Source organism: Rhamphochromis sp. 'chilingali', assembly GCF_963969265.1.
Source record: "Rhamphochromis sp. 'chilingali' genome assembly, chromosome: 12".
NCBI classification, from domain to species: domain Eukaryota; kingdom Metazoa; phylum Chordata; class Actinopteri; order Cichliformes; family Cichlidae; genus Rhamphochromis; species Rhamphochromis sp. 'chilingali'.
The window spans coordinates 31,445,590-31,466,708 of NC_137939.1; the positions used below are offsets into that span (position 1 = coordinate 31,445,590).

General features: G+C 39.8%; 1 protein-coding gene across 2 annotated transcripts in view; it reads left to right on the forward strand.

Moving 5' to 3' along the window:
* The first annotated feature begins 5,091 nt into the window (after window positions 1-5,091).
* Window positions 5,092-21,119, forward strand: part of LOC308407877 (uncharacterized protein) — a 50,229-nt gene continuing 34,201 nt past the window's right edge. The window contains exons 1-9 of one of the 2 annotated variants that reach the window (XR_013973737.1): window positions 5,092-5,397; window positions 6,059-6,175; window positions 7,278-7,349; window positions 7,969-8,142; window positions 8,354-8,511; window positions 9,738-9,911; window positions 10,301-10,883; window positions 11,180-11,342; window positions 19,665-19,776. Coding sequence is in view for 1 of the 2 variants with exons in the window: in XM_080899816.1 (XP_080755942.1) it covers window positions 5,326-5,397; window positions 6,059-6,175; window positions 7,278-7,349; window positions 7,969-8,142; window positions 8,354-8,511; window positions 9,738-9,911; window positions 10,301-10,883; window positions 11,180-11,342; window positions 19,665-19,776 (1,625 nt within the window). In the remaining variant the exon portion in view is untranslated. The remainder of the gene's footprint in view (window positions 5,398-6,058; window positions 6,176-7,277; window positions 7,350-7,968; window positions 8,143-8,353; window positions 8,512-9,737; window positions 9,912-10,300; window positions 10,884-11,179; window positions 11,343-19,664; window positions 19,777-21,119) is intronic. The other variant, XM_080899816.1, reaches the window with a different exon arrangement.

Here is a 21,119-nt window from a genome sequence, read left to right on the forward strand (position 1 = left end):
AGGACGAACTAAGGCAGTTCTGAAAGTAAAAGTAGGTCCGACCCAGTGAAATCATAGCACCCATTTGAAGATCACGCCTCACCAAACCCCTTAGAAATAACGGAAAGAAATTAAAAAGCACAGTGTATTGGAAAGTCACCCATCTTTGCATGTAGAGGTTTGTAGCAATCTTTATTGTTTTAAAAGCTTGCTACTTCTGGCATTTAAACATTGTTCACAGCTGTGTGCTAATCCCCACCAAGAACAGCAGTGCATTTTATGATATTTGGATTTTTGGTGATGCTGCTTTAGACTCAGATTGCCATGTGACTTCTGAGCATTTCTTCTCCAGTTATGTATTTATATACCAATACTGCTTTGAATTTTGTCTTCTCTCTCCCACACTTTGCATCTGTTCTCTCTGTCTTTCCCTTCACCCGTTGCAGCACATGGCAGTCCCTGCTTGAGCCAGATTTGGTTTTGTTTTGGGGGGATTTTTTTTCCCTGTTAAAATGATGTTTTTCCTGTTAAAAGGGATCATCTAATTGTTGGGGGTTTCTCTGTAGGGTCTTTACCTTTGCCTGTCTATATATCATATATAGACTGTAACAAATTTCCCTTTTAAATTACAACAAAGTGGCTGCAACTTTATTTCCAGTTTTTGATTTCTTTTTTACAGCCTAACTGTTAGAAGTACTGTTTCTTATTCTTGAGGCTCATTAGGCAGAAAGTACTGTTCTATTATGCAGCAGCTGGCTGTTTTTGGCATCAGCTTTTCTGTGTATGTACAGCCATTTGTAACAGGATCTGTACAACCCCCAAAAACTCATGTCTAGGATTCATGTGGCTGGGATCTATTCACAGACGTACAGGTGTTACCATTACCTTTTCATTTGTGTATTACCTGTGTATAACTCTCCTTAAAATCAGTGCTAATAGACAAATGATGCACCAGTCAAGCTCAGTCATATTGCAATCACTGAGTCATTTGCAGGGGGTGATACATTTTGGGTTAAAGCAGTTGCTTTTAGTTTGTTTCAGGTCAGGAAAGCGATTCCGCTCCCTGAAGACCAACACAGAGAGACTGAGGAGGAGCTTCTTCCCGCAGGCGATACGGTCTCTCAATCACACCACCACACAGTACTGACCCACACATATGGTTCTTACACACACACTGGACTTTCTGGACTTTGGTTTTGCACAACACTGGTCACTATATTCTTCATTTCCGGTTAATACTTGTACAGCTGCTGTTATTGTGTATATATTTATTTATATTTAGATTTCTTTATACATTCTTATATAGTTCTATATTGTGTATTTTGTTGTACAGTTATTTTATTTTCAACTTTAATTTATATATTTATCTTTATCTTATTCCTTCCTAGTTAAATTTACCCTTTTTAATTTTTCATATTTATTTCCTATCTTATTCATAGCCTTTTCCTTTTTTGTTTTCTTTAGGTCACGAGCAGTTGTCCAAGCATTTCACTACATATCGTACTGTGTATGACTGTGTACGTGACAAATAAAATTTGAATTTGAATTTGAATTTGAATTTGATTTGAATTTGTTTTGGTCTGCATTTTATAGCTTTGAATCTTCCAGCATTTAGGGTGGGTTGCATTCCTGCCCTGGCTCTCAGTGCGGTGCCAAGGTTTGGTCAATCAGAAGTGGTAGATGACACACTCGTCTGCTTTTACTACCCTCTGCAGATCATTCCAGGTTTCTGCTCTACAACCACTGTGATGATGGCTACTAATTATCAGTTGTTGCAGGGAGGTGGTCCTGTTTGAGAATTCCCAGGAAGAAGAGTTTCTGCTCGGCCTTTTTTTTTACCTAATGGGAGATGTTTTTTTGATGAGGTGATATCAGAGGTGTGATGCGAGAAACATGTTGCACTTAAATCTCTCAATTTGCCCACCATGTTTACAGATAGCAGACACACCTTGATATTTTGAAGTGAATTACCATCTTTTTTTTCTTTCTTTTTTTGAGATGTTAAGGTCCAGGTTGTTATAGGAACACCACTCCACCAGTCTTTATTAAAGCTTTATTTTAGGTAGCACAAAGTGGAAAAAAAAACATGTACATTTTTATTGAAAGATCTGTATTCTATAAATCTTTCAAAAATGCAATAATTTAAAAAAAAAAAGTATTGATGTCTCATATATGACTTCCTGTCCTGATGTTGGCATGTGCAATGTCCTTACAACTGTTTCACACAACGTAATAACAGTACTTTCAGATGAGCACCTCAGATTTTCGGTGATTTCCAGGACACTTTCCACTCCAGGTGAATACAAAAACAGACTTCTATCACATTCTGAATATTAATAATCGGCACGTTGAAGCTCAAACACTCTTTATATGTTATACATATGATGCATGTGTTATGTTATATATACATATAAGCCACATGTATGGTACTGTTTTACTCATAGTAGTCATGCAGTATTTTGAAATGATGAGATTATTATTGTAAGGAAATAATAATGATTATTAATGGACTTTAAGCACTTTATATTTATCTAACAAAAGTGGAAAGTACAATGACTTTTGTTGTTTTGTTCGTTTTTGACCACACCTACTCTGTGATAGTTTCTTAAACCCACCACACCACCACCAGGGATTTCCCTATAAGAGTTTCGTGAGCGGGCTTTCCCCAATGCAGCTGCTGTTGAACATTGTTTGTCTTAAAAGGCTGCTTTTCTCTTATATATAGATGTAAAATATTTATATGTAACGTTTTTAAAATATCTATGACCAACGCGAGCTGCTTCTTCGCCAAATCGAATGAAACAGCAGCAGGTGTTACATTCTGTTGCGCTATACTCTTGCAATTACGGTACAGGTACCGTAAGCAGCCAAAAATCATTGCGACGTCACCACGTCACAGCACTGCGGTTTTTGGAAATTCCAGTACAGATTCCCTTTCAGTGTCCTGCTTTGTTCCCATTTTAAAAATGTCACCACTGTCCTGTAAATTTCTGAGGAATATGAACAGATTAACATTAACAAAACTAAATCTGGAATTTTTTGAAAGGTACTTTTCTTCTTCTTCTTCTTCTTCTTCTTCTTTTTTTTTTTTTTTTTTTTTTTTTTTTTTTTTTTACCCCATTTAGCTAACTCGTTTCACAGATTTCAGATTTACTAATCACAGAATATCTATCCATAGCAAAAAAGTACTTCTCATGAATTATACTTTAAGATACTATAACATGAAGGCGTTGCCCCCTTTTTTCCTATTTAAATGCACGGGGATTTGTGTGCCTAGAAAAAATCCCTGTACTTGCGCAAACTAATCATGTTCTGTATTCTAAATAGCCTGTTTCACTGGTGAAGTGATGAAGGTCTAGATACTGTCTTATCTATTTTGCCATTTATCCATTTATCTGTTTTGAAGCTTTTTTTCCTCTCCTAAACTGACTATAATGGATTTTCTTCATAAAACTTTGTTGTAGATAAAGTCGATGAGATGAACTTCATTACTTACAGTTTTTTTTAGTGTGAGTATACTTTCAGCTATCAATTAAAAAAGTAAATATGCAGTAAAATAACTCTATTGTACACTAGCTCTCAGATAAGTAATTTGTACACAATACATACAATACAATAACTTTATTACATTATTTCTGATCATTTCATGGTCAGAAAAAAAGGTGCATGCATGAAGTTAGGCTTATGGTCTCAGGGTATGAATGTGAGATAGCTGTCTAACTCTGTATGTTTATCCTGTGACAGATTGGTGACCTCTCCAGGGTGCTGTTACGCCCCAGTCTAGGGGTACAGGAACATAACATAAGAGTTGAAAAGATTGACCCCGCCCTGGTCCCCAAAACCATACACAGAGGAGAAACGATTTCTTAGTGAACAGTGGTTTATTGTTTAAACTGAAGCGTGACTCCGGGGTGAACAAAGGCCAACATAACAAACAAAACCAGCTTAATCAGTAAAGGAGGTGCTACCTAAACCCTACGTGATGAAAAGAACAAACAAAAGACAAATGCCACACCTAACTGAATAAACAGGAGGAAACAATACAGAAAACAACAAGGCAGCTCACCCCTTCGGCTTCAGTGACTATTTACAAGAGAAGGCTGATTTACACACTATATACAAGCTCGATAGGTCACGAGAATCACAAATATCACAGAGTTTTGAGGCCAGGGTCAGGTCTGCTGCTGTCAGTTGCTGCCCTGGGACAACTGCTGTTGAGGGATTTTGAAAGCAACCACATGAATAGGGGACCAATTAGCAGCCATCAGCTAATCCAATCAGGGACCTGCAGAGACTTAAAGACACAGAACAAGAAACAGCCACCAAGACACATTATGGCCAGGGCCATGACAAGTGCACCTGCCTTTCACCCTGTGATAGCTGAGACCGACTCCAGTCCCCTCCCTGTGACCCTGAACTGGATAAAAGGAGGAAACTGGATGAACAATGGATGGAAAAAAACGACACCAAAAAAGCATAGCAATAGATTTATGAAGATTAAAACAATAAAAAAAGGAACTTCTCAGATGCAATCTCTATGAAAAGGAACTACAAAAAGAAAATGGTACAAAATGACATAAAATTGATGTACACAGCAAATAAACAGTACTCAAAGTTAGCTTTTAAAACTACAGTATAATGTATGCAGTGCAAAAAACACAATAATCATGTACTCAATGAACATGTGTACATAAAGACATGTGTACATAAAGACATGTGTACAAACCTATGCAGGAAAAACACCTCACACTATGAATCCCAACCAGATGTTTACAGTCTTTGCACTGTGTGATTTGGAACTGTAAAGTTTTAAATCCTGTACATCTCATAATATTTTAACTTTTAAATTAATGAATACATATTTTCAAACCTATGCTATAATAATTCAAACAAAGTAATTCTTTCTTTGAAAAAAGGAGATACATTTTTAGTACTTTTATTGCATTTCATATGAACACTCAAAATTATGGGTTCCCTCGCACTCTCCAATGGATAGAAAAAACAACAGAAGAGGTAAAACCATGTCCTGCCAGTTAAGACATGTAACCTGCCTGGAAATGTATGCTATTTGGAGATAAAGTCTTTGCGCTGGCTGCTGTAGGTGTGGCTAAACAACCTAAGCAGGAACAAATTTAGCCTGCGTTGAAAGTGGGCGGTGGTAGAAGGAATCCTACAAATCATAGCACATTTCTTTTTTTCCCGCAGTCGTCAAGTATACCTCTGTTTAGGCTGCATGACAAACAAAACAAGACACAATACTGTGAATCTATATTTGCAGTAACGGAGAAACGTCTTGCTGAAGTGAGAAACTGTGTAGCATTTTGTAGATAATCTAAACCAGCTAGGATGCCAACTTTAGGATCAAAGAGAAAAGACAACCCACCCAGGATGGAGAAGTACACTGGGGGCATGCCACAGGTAAGAATCAGCTTATGAATTAAGGAAGTGCCAAGCTCTTTCTGCAGATGAGTCATTAAATAACAACAGCTTTACTGTAATAGTGATTCTACAGAATAGCTGCCTTGCTTTCACTAACGTCACATGTGCAGGTCCACAGCAAGAGCAGACAATTCTCTGTTTTAGCACACCAGTGTCTCTTTAGCATTTTACTTCCTCAATTTTACTTGACTTCCTTTTTGATAGAAATTTCCCAAAGATAGGAGCAGACATTACTCAGAAGTGTGAAAGTATGTTCCTGGAATAGACCTTTTAAATGGTTTCTGATAATGTTACAACACAATGGCTTATCAGTGTGGTTAGACAGACAGATGTTGGCATTGCTCATACTGCGATGCTGAGAAATCAGTGCCATCTTTATGAAAATCTAAAGGAAAACTTAAGCAGTGCACCTGTGGATAGTGCTTATGGTGAGAGCGTGACAGCTCTTTGCTGTGATATTAAATAATTTATTTTTCTGTGGTTTTTCAATATTGTCACTTTTTTAAAATATGAAGAAATAAATCACACACAGAATGCTTGTTTTGAGATTGGGATGACCTTTGAAATGTGGGTGAAAAAGGAAAGAAAATCAACCAGACAAAGATAAAGTCTTCATCTATTTACATTTTTATGTTTTCAGTTGAGCAATGAGATGCAACTAGACATCCTGAACAAGGTGAAGAGTGGACAGTTATCAATCGATGACGCTCTGCAGCAGGCAAGGATGGACAGAGAACAGAAGATGACAGATGACAAGGTAACCCTCATTTTTCCTAAGCAGGTACACGATTTTCATGGTGACTTCAGTTTGAGTGTGACATGGGTGTGGTTTCAATGTTGAAAACTCAAAAAATTAAAAAGAAAGAAGAAAAAAAAGGGATCTTGTGGATAGAATTTGCATTGTTTTGTATTATGAGTCATGTGAAACACAAGATACCGTAAACAGGATCTGGGGTTCCCCATGTGTCCAGACCACCAGTATGTGACGAGATGGAGAGTGAAACCTGCAGGTTTTCAGTTTTCCCTGAAAGTGTTTAAATATTCACTATACGTAGATATGTGTAGTTTTATTTCATGTGCTCAACACTAAACAGTTCCAGATGAGTGGGGGATTAAGTGGAGTGTGTCGTAGTTAAAGCTAAAGAAAAATGACAGTCAGTTGGGAATTTAAAGTAAACTTTCCAGGTTGTTGCTCCGTTTATATTAAGTGTATAATTTCATAAGTGGTTTTTTTAATAGCACAGATAAAGCTTAAATTCTCACAAATATTACAAGAAGTAAACGATCCATTCAAGACAGCCAGATATGGTTTAAAAGCAAACCCAAAATGGACTGTCTAATGTCTAATTCACCCTCTAATGTCTCTTCTTCCTGGATAATACCGTATGAGTGGACAACAGAACGAACAATATTCCATGTAAGAATCAAATTATAAACACCAGCCCTTAAGCTACTGATCTAACTAACTAACTAAACTGTTATAGTCGACATGTCCCTGCAAATAACCAACATGCGACAGACACAGGTAAAGGAATGTAATTTATATGTAGATATACCACCAGAAACTTTGCAGATGGCTTTAAAAGTCTGATGCTGGAGTTAACCTGACTTTAAAAAATATAGTACTGCATCTTCTTCTGCTATTTATAAACGTTGTTTTGCTAATAAGCTGCAAAGCCTGCTGGATCAGTTCAAACACAATTTTGTGGAAGGTAGTCCAAGGGTTTAGGAAGAAACAATAATGCAGTGTCCTTGTGTAATCCAGTATAGTGTAATCTAGTGGTTCTACATTGTCCTTAAGTGGTGATTTCCCTCTAAGTATTCATATATGTAATGTTGTTTATTGGTTGTTTTTGCAGGAACTAGAATCTCAGTACAACTTTAGCGTTTACAAGCATGGCCGCTACAGGTGGCAGAAACGGGTTTTACAGGTGAGTTCAAAACAAAAGCAAAAAACTCGCTGTAGGCATCCAATTGCATAACAAATGAAACAGGAATGTAGACCATGACCTCAGGCTTCAGGCTGCTCTTAGCTCTCTGAGGTGACAGAGCAACCCTTAACATGGTCAGCTGCGTGCTCTGGCTGTACTCCACCCACCTGTTGTTGCAAGGCACCAGAGAAGGAATCTTTAAGGGGGGGCTTAAGGAGAACAGGGGCTGAAGAAGGTACAGGTACAAGATGAAGAAGGATTATTTTACTCTTTGAAACATGCAAAGCTCCTCTGGCAGAGTGCAGTAGTAAAAAATTTAACAGGCAATCCATATAAATGTAGAGGCCGAGGATTCTGCAAGTTCCAGATTCTCTCTTTCACACACAAAAATGTTAGCATTGCTAACTAGCACTAAAGATAAAGTCAGGCTGGGCTGATGGGAATTGTACTTGTCGATTTGTGTAATCTAATGTAATGACCAAATTAGATTTTTTACATCACGATGGTACATTACTGAAAGCAGATTAATCACCAAAGCGAGGCAGTAATAAATGTTTTAATGCCACACAGTGCACACTTCAGACATGCTCATTTAATCACTCACATTGTGAACATCCAGATTGATTTCAGGACCAAAATGGTGTGCAGCATAGAGAAAGGAATCGTTAAGCGGCAACTTCCCTTCTCTATTGTCAAGAGTTGTGATGATGGAGAGGGTTCCAGGTACTCTATTTCCTTTAAAAGACATCATGATTATGAATTGGAGGCCACGTCGCTGGAGGATAAACATAAGGTGACAATAAGATTGTTTCACCGAGGCAATTTCTGCTGAGATTTACTGAGATGTGATTATTGCTCTTTGAATTTAGACTCTTGATTGCAAACACTTAAGCTATAAAAATAAATGCAAAACAGCCTTGCTTTTACTTTTATACCATTTCATATCATTCATTGATGGTTTCACAGTGACTCTTTTCATTCTCGTGATTCTCTCTTTCGAGCAGATGATGGAGCTTGTCAATAAGATAATTTATAATAACATATACAATGATCATGGAGAAGAAAATGCAGAATCCCAAGAGCAATCTCAGGCACCACAGAGCATTCGAGAAGGGATGTTGTTGCTGCACAGAGGAGGCTTGGCATCATTTAAATGGATGAAGTATGTATGTCCGCTTATTATTGAAGCATTGCTCTCACAAAACAGCCACAGGACAGTTTTGACAGTTTTGTTAGTCATGAGAAGTTATTTGTCAGTAATATTTGACGGCTACTAGTGTAGAAGCCTCAGTTGATGGTGCCTGAAGCATCTCAAGTGGAAACCCAGCGTTTAACGATGTTCATGGGCTCCAATTGACTCCAAAGAATTTTCATTCAAGTATTTAAAAAATCCTCATAATAATAATTATGTGAGTTTGGACAAGTACCTTTGAGCCTTCAAAAGAGGGGGACTTTGTATAAGTACACTATGTGTCATTGTCAAAGTTATGGACATAACTGTATATGTGTGGCGAGGCGTGATTGCAGATGCTGCTCAGGTGCGTCCGCCTCCCCTACAGCGGCACCACAGGCCACGCCCCACCACTTTATTTTATGGAATAAAATCAATGTACTGCATAATTGATCCCTTTTAATAAACTTTGAATCCTTGTAGCTCATGCTACAAGCTAATTCTAGGATAGTTTTGAGTTTCTTAAGTTTACTTGAGTTTTATTTCAGTTTTACAGTCATACAAAATGATTACAGTATTTCTGAACCCCGAAATGTTTATCCAACCAATTCTAGTCCACAATCCTCCATTCCCCATTGCCCAAGAACGTTGGATCACTGCATATGTAAATAAAGTTTAATCAAAATCATATTTGCAATTGCCTTCCTCTGCCCTACAGCAGAGGAATGAAAAACGAATCCTTTTGTGCCAGAGTCAGCGCATTCAATTAATCTAGGAATAAGGAGAACATATTCATTACCAGAGAGCAGTTTTAAGTACATTCCTGAAAAATGCTTTCATTTTGATTGCTGATGGAAAATTGATACAATCTTTGAGCCAGGTGTTACATTAACTCGCTTCTTTTCTCGAAAGCCTCTTATCTGTTATCTTCAGTTAGAAAAGTTCCTCTAACTGAACCTTTCCTGGATTTGAGCCTACAACTGGCTCCTCCTCTATGTTTCTTCATACTTGACCCATTACTAGAAGGTATTAGCAGTGAAGTAGTAGGCAGATGAGCTTATCTTAGAATACATCCAGGCTGGGTATTTTATATTTCTAGCTGCTGTTTTATATTTTTTACATTTCTATTTCTTCCAAAACAGTAGACACCGGTAAATTGCATACATTATGATATATCTAAAGCTTACACTAAACATGACTCCTCCATTTTATTCCAGATACGAGGCCCGGCTCCATCCAGGACAACTAACGCTGGTCCCGTTGAGGGATGGGGAGATGACACTCTCGGTGCCTGTTTCCACTGTGATTCACCTGTCAGACGGTGACACCAGAGTGCAGAAATGTAACGACTCTGACACTTTCAGTCTAATCACCCACAAAAATGAGTACCAGTGAGTGAGTTTTATTAAGATGTGGAAATATAACAAAAGCAAGCAGCTAATGAACTCTGTCACACCAGCTGTATTTGTTTGTGGGGCGACTGTGGCGCTGGGGGTTGGGAAGCGCATCTGTAACCGGAAGGTTGCCGGTTCGATCCCGATGGCACGATATGGCAGCCTCACTTCTGTCAGTCTGCCCCAGAGCAGCTGTGGTTACAACTGTAGCTGCCTCCACCAGTATGTGAGAGTGAATGAATAATGGAATTGTAAAGCGCTTTGTTAATTAATTAAAAGGATAAGCGGAAGCGAATGGATGGATGGATGGAGTCTGGGACTGTTAATTACCACACTTTTGTCATCTAAATAAGAAATGCTAGTTAGGTTTTGCTTATTTATTGCAGGTTCAAGGTGCCAGATGAAACAGTTGCCCTGGGGACTGTGCAACAGGAACGGGATGCATGGGTCAAAGCTATTGACAAACTGTGTTCAGAGTGGAAAAGGAAGTCCAAGATGTTCATGGAACAAAAGTCCTTTCGACAAGTGAGCATAACCGAAGACACAGAGGACAACGATACAGATCTCGAGTCCAGTGGTGAATTCGGTGCTGGCAGCATCACTTATCCTCCAGCTGATAATAAAAATGTAGATCCACCCCTGAGTGATGGAGATAATTTATCAGCTCAGCAAACCCATCCACCAGCTGATCACACAAAGCCTATTCCTAAACCTCGCAGGAGGAATTCTCCCCAAATAATCCCACCTCAGGTCTCATCACTGCCCTCTCCCAGTCCGACATCTCCCACCTCCCCTCCATACAGTCTCCGTGCTATCCTTCAGCCCCCTCCCGCAGTCCCAGAGTCTCCTGCCCAAGAGGCAGGGCCTCCCCCCCGAAGCATCCCAGCTCCTCCACCTTTACCCCTCAACCTAAATTCAAAAAAAGCATGCACCAAGGTTTTCCACTGGGATCTTATTGGCCCAGACAAGGTAAAACTGTCTCCATTCATTACAAGTCATTGAATTATCATATTTTCAGAGCCAAGTATAGCACTTACAAAGGCTCCCATTAGTGTGAGTCTTTCATATTTAAATGACATGTTTTATTGTTTCGGCAAAAACAGAAAGGTCAGTTTCAGCTTGTTTTTTTCTTCATTATTGCTGCGAATTGTTCTTTGTTTTGTCTGTCAGTTATTTCTTTCAAGTGCTGTTCTTTTGTAATATTAACATTGATTTCCTCATAAAATTAAATTGTTGCAGTACTGAATTCATTTGTTTGTTGGCAGATTGCAAAATCGTTCTGGATACAGGAACGCATGGGGAGGATTGAAATCGACACATCACTCTTACACAAGCAATTTGCTGTTAAAGATCTTCGGACATTTGGTGTCGTTGAGCCAAATAATACCCAGCATATTATGCTGAACCAGAAGATTGCACACAACTTCAGTGAGTACAATAAATATGTCTATGACTTTTGACGTGAAGCTGCTCATAAATATTGCCAACAGAAACATATAATTTTCAGCATTTTAAGAAGAAGATTAGATTTCCTCTGCAAAATAATAAGTATAATTTCCAAGCTGTAATGAAAAGCCATTCTTCCGGATTAAGTCAAATAAAGGAGCTTATTTCTCCAGTGAATTAGAAATGAGAACATGTGTTTACACAACCACCAGAGGGAAGCACTACACAGAGAGAGCAGCTTCTCTGCAGAAACAGCATTATTGTCAGGAGGTCCTTTGAATTTTTAATAAATTCGATTTTTATGCCCAGTTAAGAGAAAGCTGACCTGACAACTTTCTTTCAGGGTTAAAAATGCTGCCAGTATTCTCTCTTCAAACAATAGTTGAGACACATTTTGTGCAAAGCACATATATGATTTGTATTTGTGTCTGCAGGGGGCAGTATGTCACCAATCCAGCAGTGACATGACTGTCCATGGACTCTGCAGAGTGATTGTGGACTGGAACATATTCTATTTCTCATCTAATGGCCTTTCACTTTTGATTAACTGAGGGTATGTGGCTTGTATATTTCAAGAGCCATGCCAGGGGAGAACATTTCAGAAGCTTCCTCTCACAGGTCCTCCGAGTAGCACAGTTACCGTGAACCGATACAGATGTGGTGGTGGGCTGCTAAATGGAATCAGCATGAATGTGCAGACTGGCAACATAATTAGAGTTCACATATTCATAAAATATGGATAGGGGATCTGAGCGACAACGGCAGTGATTTCCTGCCTTGATACAGAATACTGTATCAAGGGCTCCTCCCTGACCTGGAAACTTTGATTCTGTCAGGCGCAGGAGCTGAGAGATGAGAGCCCGAAGGCAACTCAAGGCCATGCATCTTTTTGCTGCTAGCTTTAAAAACATTTGAAGAACAAGGAAAAGCATCTTCCTTTCAGTTCCTATTTATTTGGTCCTATTAATACCACTATTGAAAGTGTCATTTTTAATACAAAAAATTAAAAAGTTCAAAATGTCACTTAAGTGAAAGGCGATAAGTATATTCCCAGGAAAGAAAAGTGGTTGTGCATGTGTGTTTTAGTTTTCTGTTACTGGATTATAGTTATTAACACAACTATGTATAAGTGTAGAATCTATATGAAAGACTGCTGTAGCCTTCATGATGTTGCATATTGGTTTGTGAAGCCTTGATTTGAAACTGTCACCAGAAGTGAGCACATATGGAGAGGAGAGTGAAATGCTAACTATAGCAAGCTTGTCTGTAAGATAGACACAGATACCTGCTAATTAGTGCTAATCAGTTTTGGTCAAGCTACTTTGAAAAAGTAATTAGTTATAGTTGCCTGTTACTTCTTCCAAAAAGTAACTTGTTACAAATGAGTTACAATATTATAAAAGTAACTAATTACCAGGAAAAGTAACTTTAAAAAAAGTTTAAATATGGAAAATAATTTTGATCCCATCTTAAGTAAAATACTAAAATATAAATTAGTAAATATACTTGAAAATACTAAAGTGCATATTCAATTGTTTATTATAAAACTGAATATATAATTAAATAAATGGGCCCTTTAGTCGAAGGAACTAACAGCAAACACTAAACACTAAAGTACTGGGTATCTACGTATTTGGAAAAAGTCTTTCTGCTTGGTGGGCCTACCCCTCCTTGGCCGGTATCTTGGCAATAAGAGACTTAAAGAAATTTGACTAGACTGTTGACAAAGGCAGCATCAGTCTTTTTAACTCAGTCTGTGCTACAGATGTTTGCGGAGAAGAGAAACCAAGCTTAGACTGTTAGATGGCGTCGCTCCATTTCTGTTATTTGCTGAGCTCACGATAGCCTCACCTGGGTTTGGTCTGCGCCTGCTAGCATCAACACCGTCGTTATTGGTGACCAGCTTTGTTGCAGCTTTGACATTGAGAGGTGCAACAAAAGTAGTCGAATTGCTTACAGCTGATGTGGAAAAGCATTTTGTTCCAGGACATAAATCCCATTTCACATAGAGATTCTTGACGTTTCTCTCTTTGAGAGAAAAATAATGTCTGGACTTCCACTTAAAAAAATGCTAAATTTGAATTAACTGGGATCTCCATGACTGTGCCTCTGTCTGTATATGTTTGTATGTGAACACTCGCCCAAGTCTACCTCTGGTTGGTTTACCATGACTACTTCACTTCATCAGCAGCACTCATGCAATTGTTCCCCCCCCCCAGCTCCCAGTAGGAGGAAGACAGCTTCAACCCATTGTGTGCTAAAAAATAGTCATGTGTAAAGATAACGGCATTGTAATAATAGAAAAAGTAATTAGTTAGATTACCCATTACTGAAAAATGTAATGTCGTTTATTTTAATGCCATTATTCCCATCACTGGTAGCCAGTATGGTAACCACTGATCTATCAATCCCTCTATTTTCTGTGCAGTTTAAGCAGAGATGCCCCACATAATTACCTGAAAAACAGTTGAGAGGTACAGTTCAGTAAATACACTATGAAACTTTATTAGATGCACATTATTAGGGTTGGACTTCCCGTTACCTGAAGATCTGCATAGATTCGACAAGGTTGCTGGAAACATTCCTCAGACATTTTGGCCCATATTTACATGATAGCATCACACAGTGGCTGCAGGTTTGTCAGCTGCACATCGATAATGTGATCCATCACATCATGAAGTGCTCTATCAGACTGAGATCTGGCAACTGTAGACAGCATTTGAATGCAGTGAACTCACTGCCATGCTCAAGAAACCAGTTTGATGTTATCTAAGCTTGGTAACGTGTATCATCTTGCTGGAAGCAGACATTGGAAGATAGGTACATGTTACCATAAAGGAATGGGCATGATCAGCAACATTCCTAGTGTGGTGGTTAAACATTTCTTGGTTGGTACTAAAGAGTCCAGAGTGTGCTAAGAAAATGTCTCCCACACTATTACACTGCCACTAACAGCCTAACTTTCGATTCTATAATCTAGTAATTGGAAGGTTGGTGGTTCGATCCCTGACTGCTTCAGTCTGCATGCTTAAGTCAATGGATCCAAGATTTCCTGCCGTTTACACAAAATTCAAACCTTCCCAGGCATCTTATTTTGTCCGGTTTAGGTGAGTCTATGTTAGCTGTAACCTCTGTTCCCTGTTCTTAGCTGACTGGTGTGGTCTTGTGCTGTTGTAGCCCATCTGCTTCAAGGTTCGACGTGTTGTTTGTTCAAGGATGCTCTTCTGCATATTTATGTTGTACCGAGTGGTTATTTTAGTTACTGTTGCCTTTTTAACAGCTCAAAGCACTCTGGCCATTTTCCTCTGACCTCTAGCAGGAACAAGGTATTTTCTCCTTGATAACTGCTGCTCACTGGATATTTCCTGCTTTTCAGACCATTCTCCAACAGCTATGCCATATTTAAAGTCACTTAAATCACCTTTTATCCCCACTCTGAAGCTCAGTTTGAACTTCAGCAGGTCATCTGGGCTAAATGCATTTAGTTGCTGATTGTGCAAAATTTTAACCTTTATAAAATTCTAAAGGGTGACTTAAAAAAAATCACCAATTTTTATTTGGTAAATGAAATGTAAGAATAAACGTGTTTATGTAACTGCAAAACATCATTTTTTGTGCTGTAACTTTGGTTTCAGTTTTATGACTTGGCTTTGGCTTCATCTCACAACACTGGATGTTGTGGCTCATCTGTAAATAGTATTTTATGGTCGCAGTGGGCCACGGTGGAGCCAAATTTGACACTTTGGATCTATATCAATGCATTTAAATTATTGTATTGTGTAAGCCTAACATCTGAACTGCAGTGATATATGAGTAACATAAAATGCTAATACCGAAGAAAGAGCATCTTGAGAAGTAATGGTTAATTACCTTTGCTGCACTGCTGCATTTTGTATCTGACTTTGAGGCAAATTTTAAACACTGAGTTTTGTTTTTGTAATTTAGAACAGACTTAGTCCAGAGGTGATTTCTGCCTGTTTAAAAACACATGATCTCCACCCAGATACATAAAACGGAATAATTTGGGAATCAGACTCCTCTTTCCTTCTGTCCCTCTCTATCCCATAGCACCCGTCCCTGCCGCCCCCGACACACATGCACACATAAGCGACATGCCCCTCCCGCTCTTGTTTGCATGCTTATCACCTGCCTAAATTCATGCTGTTTATTCGTCTCATATCTCATTTTTCGCCACACTATTTATTCATCTGATCCCATTAAACTGGGAGCCAGTGTGCATGCAAAGTCTCACTTTCTTTTTACAAAGCCAGGAACACCTCACCTCAGTAGACAGTGAGACTCCACCTCAATATAATAACATCACAGATATGTGATCAATAATTAATTAACAAACCCAGAAGTGATAATTAGCATCAGACATACATTGGCTCCCTTACTGTATCCACAGTGTCTTTAAAAACAGTGCAGTTACGCACTGAGGCAGATGGAACTAGACAGCTTGAGCAGTTGTGTTACTATTGTTTTGTGTTTTTGAGGGGTTTAATATGGTAATCAGCATGATCCTTATGGGCAAGCCGGAACATCAGCTGCATCAAGTGTGCATAGAACAATGCTGCATTGATCTGTGTACTTGTGCACTGCATTTAAGTACTCTACAGAAATTCAGTAGACCCTTCACAGCAAGATTGCAGCTCATATTGATTTTTTTTGCATTCTTTTGAAAACTATCTTTAGAGCACATGAAGGACGCTGATGCAAGGTTTGTCTGTGAATATGTGTTAGGAATTTCTAAACGCTAATAGCCGTGACTCCTCTCTGGATGCCAGCACAATGTTTAAATAAATTATAAAAGATTCTGAATGTTATCATACAGAATGGTTTATTCCCAGGTCAAGTGTTGTTTTTGATGTGAAAGATGGACCCACAGCTTTCCTTAGGTAAATGTATCAGTACTCTTTGTAGTGTGTTGCCCAGTTGCTCCTAGTCTAAGCACTGATTTGGGCTGAATCAGGAGCCTTCAGCTTTCAGGCCTCTGCTCTGTGGAACCAGCTCCCAGTTTGGTTTTGGGAGACAGACACCCTCTCTAGCCTTAAAGCTTTCAGGTCTAGATCAGGTGACTCAGAGTCCTCCCTTATTCTTGCTGCAATGTGTTTGTGTACCACTCTGCATTCAATTGTTAGTTGTTAGTAAATGGCTCTCTTCCACAGTGTGTCTGTGTGTCTTGCGGCAAGTGACCACCTCCTTCCTGTTAAGAAGGAGTTCTTCCTTCCCACTATCTCTTGCTCACAAGGAGTTGCCACTGTATTATAGCAGGTTATTTTCCTTACACTATAAACCCCCTTGAGGTGACTATTGTTGTGATTTGGTACTATATAAATAAAGCTGAACTGAACTGAATCCATTGACTTGAGGGATTGTTGGCTGAATGGTGAAAATAATGTGAAACTGCTTTGTTATGCGCACATTTTGCTTCAAGTGAATATTTGTTAAAAAATAATATTAACTATAAACAATAAAGCTACCAGATACCTGGTCAGATAACAGAAGAGGAGTAAAAAGTGCCATATGAAATGGCGTAGAAGCAGAAAGTAGCACTAAATGGAGATACTCAAAGTACCTCAAAATTGTACTGAATTAATGTGATAGAGCTATACAGTTCCATAATTAGATGAGATCCATTGCGGATTTGTATGATCAAAGTGCAGTTCTGTTTAGATTGTGTGTCCGACTCATATGGTTATTTACCTTGAGAGCCCCACTGCATGCTGCCTATTTAATGACTGAAAATGTCGCACTCCTAATTAAAAGTACACCTGTGGCTTCATGCACCCGATGGGAAACACTCTCCATCTCCATACTCTAATTTGCCAGGGCATTGCCCAGTTTGTCTGAGTGCCAGCCAACAAAGGGCTTAATTTGCACTTGTGTGTGTGTGTGTGTGTTTCAGGCTAGATGAGACAGCCTAACCCTTACTCACGAGGAGACTAGTAGTTCTTCAAAATTGTTTTGGATGTTTGATGTTATGATTCGTCCTCTGTTGGTCCTGGTAAGGGAATTACTGTCTCAAGTCTTTAATGTCAAGGATTTAGAGACGTGATGATTACAGCTTTGTACCTCAGTGCTCCTCATTTAACATGATGAGCCCATTTTTAATCAGTTTGATGGTTTGGATTCAGCAGTTCAACTACTACTTCGGACTGCAAATGTTGAAAGTCACCCTTTTTATGGACAGTTGTTTAGAGTTACATAAGATTGACACTAGTTACATCGTATGCCTGCAAGCAGCGGTCTAGCTTATCCTACGACTGGCTACATGCTGGAGGCAGTTGAAGAGCTAGCCTAGCTCTCTACAAGCATAACAAGGGAGGCTTTTCAACTTTTCAATTATTGCTTTAATTTGTTATTTTTTAAACATTGTTTTGTGGACTTGGAGAGGGCATTCGACCATGTCCCTCGGGGGGTCCTGTGGGGGGTGCTCCGGGAGTATGGGGTGTCTGGCCCATTGCTACGGGCCATTAAATCCTTATACAACCGTTGCAAGAGCTTGGTCCGCATAGCCGGCAATAAGTCGGACTCGTTCCTGGTGGGTCATGGGCTCCGCCAGGGCTGCCCTTTGTCACCGATTCTGTTCCTAATTTTATGGACAGAATTTCTAGGTGTAGCCAAGTGGTGGAAGACTTTCACTTGGATGGTCTCAGAATCTCATTTCTGCTTTTCATGAATGATGTGGTTTTGTTAGCTTCATTGGGTGATGGCCTCCAGCTCGCCTTGAAACGGTTCACAGCTGAGTGAAGCTGTGGGAATGAGAATCAGCGCCTCCAAATCTGAGGCAATGGTCCTCAGCCAGAAAAGAGTGGAGTGCCCACTCCGGGTCAGGGACGAGTTCTTGCCCTGATTGGAAGAGTTTAAGTATCTCGGGGTCGTGTTCATTAGTGACAGAAGAAGGGAGAGGGAGATCGACAGACGGATTGGTGCAGCGGCCACAGTGATGCGGACGCTGTACCGGTGTGTTGTGGTGAAGAGAGAGCTGAGTGTAAAAGCAAAGCTCTCAATTTACTGGTCAATCTACGTCCCTAGGTGAGGGACCTATGGTCACGAGCTGTGGGTAGCGACCGAAACAACAAGATCGCAGATACAAGTGGCGGAAATGAGCTTCCTCCAAAGGGTGGTTGGCGTCTCCCTTAGAGATATGCTGCTCCTTCACATCAAAAGGAGCCAGTTGAGGGGGTTCGCGCATCTGACAAGGATGCCTCTTGGGTGCCTCCTGGATGAGGTGTTCCGGGCATGTCCCATCAGAAGGAGGCCCTGGGGCAGACCCAGGACATGCTGGAGAGATTATATCTCTCGGCTGGCCTGGGAACGCCTTGGTGTTCCCCTGGACAAGCTGGATGAGGTGGCTGGGGAGAGGAAGGTCTGGGCTTCTCTGTTTAGGCTGCTGCCCCCACGAACTGGCCCCAGATAAGCGGAAGAAGATAGATGGATAGACATATTAAAAGAACAAAATACAATCCACTATTAAGTGAATGTTAGAGGTAGACGTGTGTGCACATTTTAGAACAAGTCATTATTCTAAAGATAAACTGCTGTTGCAGTTTCATATACCAGCAGCCAAACATGAGAGTGGTATCGATCTTTTTTTTTTTTTTTTTTGCCTGTCCCGTTTGGCTCTTTTGCCATCAGAATTATTGTCTAAAGGCAAAGAAAGATGCCCAACGGATTTACTTTACCAAACTGACCCCAGTAGGCACCCCCATTCTCTGCGACCCGCCAGGGAAAGGGGGCCCAGGCCCATCCAGACCGGGGCCCAGTGCAGCAGCACCGCCCGGCCCCACAGAGCCCGGGACAGTCCACCCGATCTTTTCTACCGTTGAGAGCAAATGTGTGAACAGACGATCAAACTATTCAGTCAACATGTCTTAAACAACATGATCAGCATTCAGAGTCGAGGATTTCTGTTACTTAGCCTCATAACATATTAAATTAAAATTGCCAAATCAGAGCCCGTGTGTCAGACTGGCTTAAGTGAGTGTATTTTATAGAATTCACTGTTCATATTACATACATGTCTAAACGCTGATGCTCATAATGAAGTCTTCTCACAGCTACTGAATTATGCAGAGGCATTTCCTATAAAAAAAAAAATCACATCAGCTTTGACTTGATAGAATGCAAATTTGTTCATTTCCCTTAGGCATTTGGAAGAAAGTAATTAAGCAAAGGACCCTTTGTCTTCAGAATGCTTTTTGAGTCATTTCATCGCAGGATAAGAGGACTATCTGTCAAGAGAAAAGCTTTCATGTACCACTGAGTGTGTTGACTTTTTCTAATCTATTGTTCTCCTAGACATTTTTCTCAAAAGTTTTCCGGTGCAACCGGGAGAGCTGAAGGACAAACTGTTCATCATTAATGAGAAAGATGGAGGCCTGTCTGATGAGCACATCACCTCTCTGAGGAGGTATGACTTGGTGCCAAAAAAACGCTGATTTGTATTCACTCCTTATAGTGTCACAACTGAAGCTGAGAGGTGAACATCTTTTTGTGCCCAAGTCCGTGGGCGGTTGATGTGTGTTTTCATTGGCAGAGGTAAAGCCTTTGGAAACTAGATGCTAAACAAATCATCAACGGGGATGTGGGTCCATGTTACTGCCAGGACAATGTGAAACAGGGGAAACCGCTGCCAATTCATGTGAGGAAGAAACACAGCAGTATTCACTGTGTTTTAATACTAAAGAGCAGATGCCAGAACCTTTTACTAGAGCAGCTCACTAATAAAAGTTTTATCTCGGGTTATTTGCAGAGATGGAAACTATTGACATGCCCTCAGGAATAAAACACAGCAAGTGGGTAAAATGCTTCCTGATTCTTACCTGCAGTTTACTTAGTGACTCTGTGTGCTGACCTCCTGGAAGGCAAAACTGATCTAATGTACTGTGGGGACGGTTTTATATATTCTGTGAAAACATAATATATATTTTAATGCGTGGTGGCGTCGTCCTGAGGAATACAATCTTGAAAGAACCACTCCCAACAGGTGCTGCAATATTGATGACCGGTGCTACTCCGGTGGCACATAGGCTGACTCGTGAAAAGGCGAATGTCTATGGTTTGAGGTCACAACTCACAGGAATGACAGAAGTAGGAAGCCCAGTTTAAGACGAGAGAGAGGTTCAAATTCAGTGCAAGGGAATAAATGGCTCTTCCCATCAACGTCTCGCTGCTTTATAGAAGCTCACGAGGACCATCAGCGTTACTTGGCTTTTAATCACTCGCCTTTCCCTTGGCTACTAGAAGTCAGTCTAATGGCATCGCTTCATGGGGCCAAGCAAGAAAACATGTGATGACATACCTGAACAAAGATCAAAAGGGAGAAGTACATATGACAAAAAAAGGAAATGTAACATAAAATTTTAAAGTCAGTCTAAAGGTCTAAATGTATGCGTCTTTTTCTGATGCTTAAACAACGACTGATATTAGAGATAGCTGCACTTGATGTGTTTTTACCTTTTTGACATGGCGACACGTCATATTCAACTCTTTACTCTTTTTTAAAGATTAATAAGTTGAAATAATTCTCAGGTTCATACAGTACTACTATTCTTAGTCAAATGTCGCTCTAAATTTCACACACGGGCCATACTAACAAATATCTCTATCAAAATAAAAACAAAAGACTGTAAATATGTACAGCTGACACAGTGTTGTTAACCAGTAGAAAATAAATTCATAGCTCCACATACAGCATACTGTTTGAGGATGGGCGCTTTTCCCCCTTGGCAATAAAATATTCACCGTGGCACA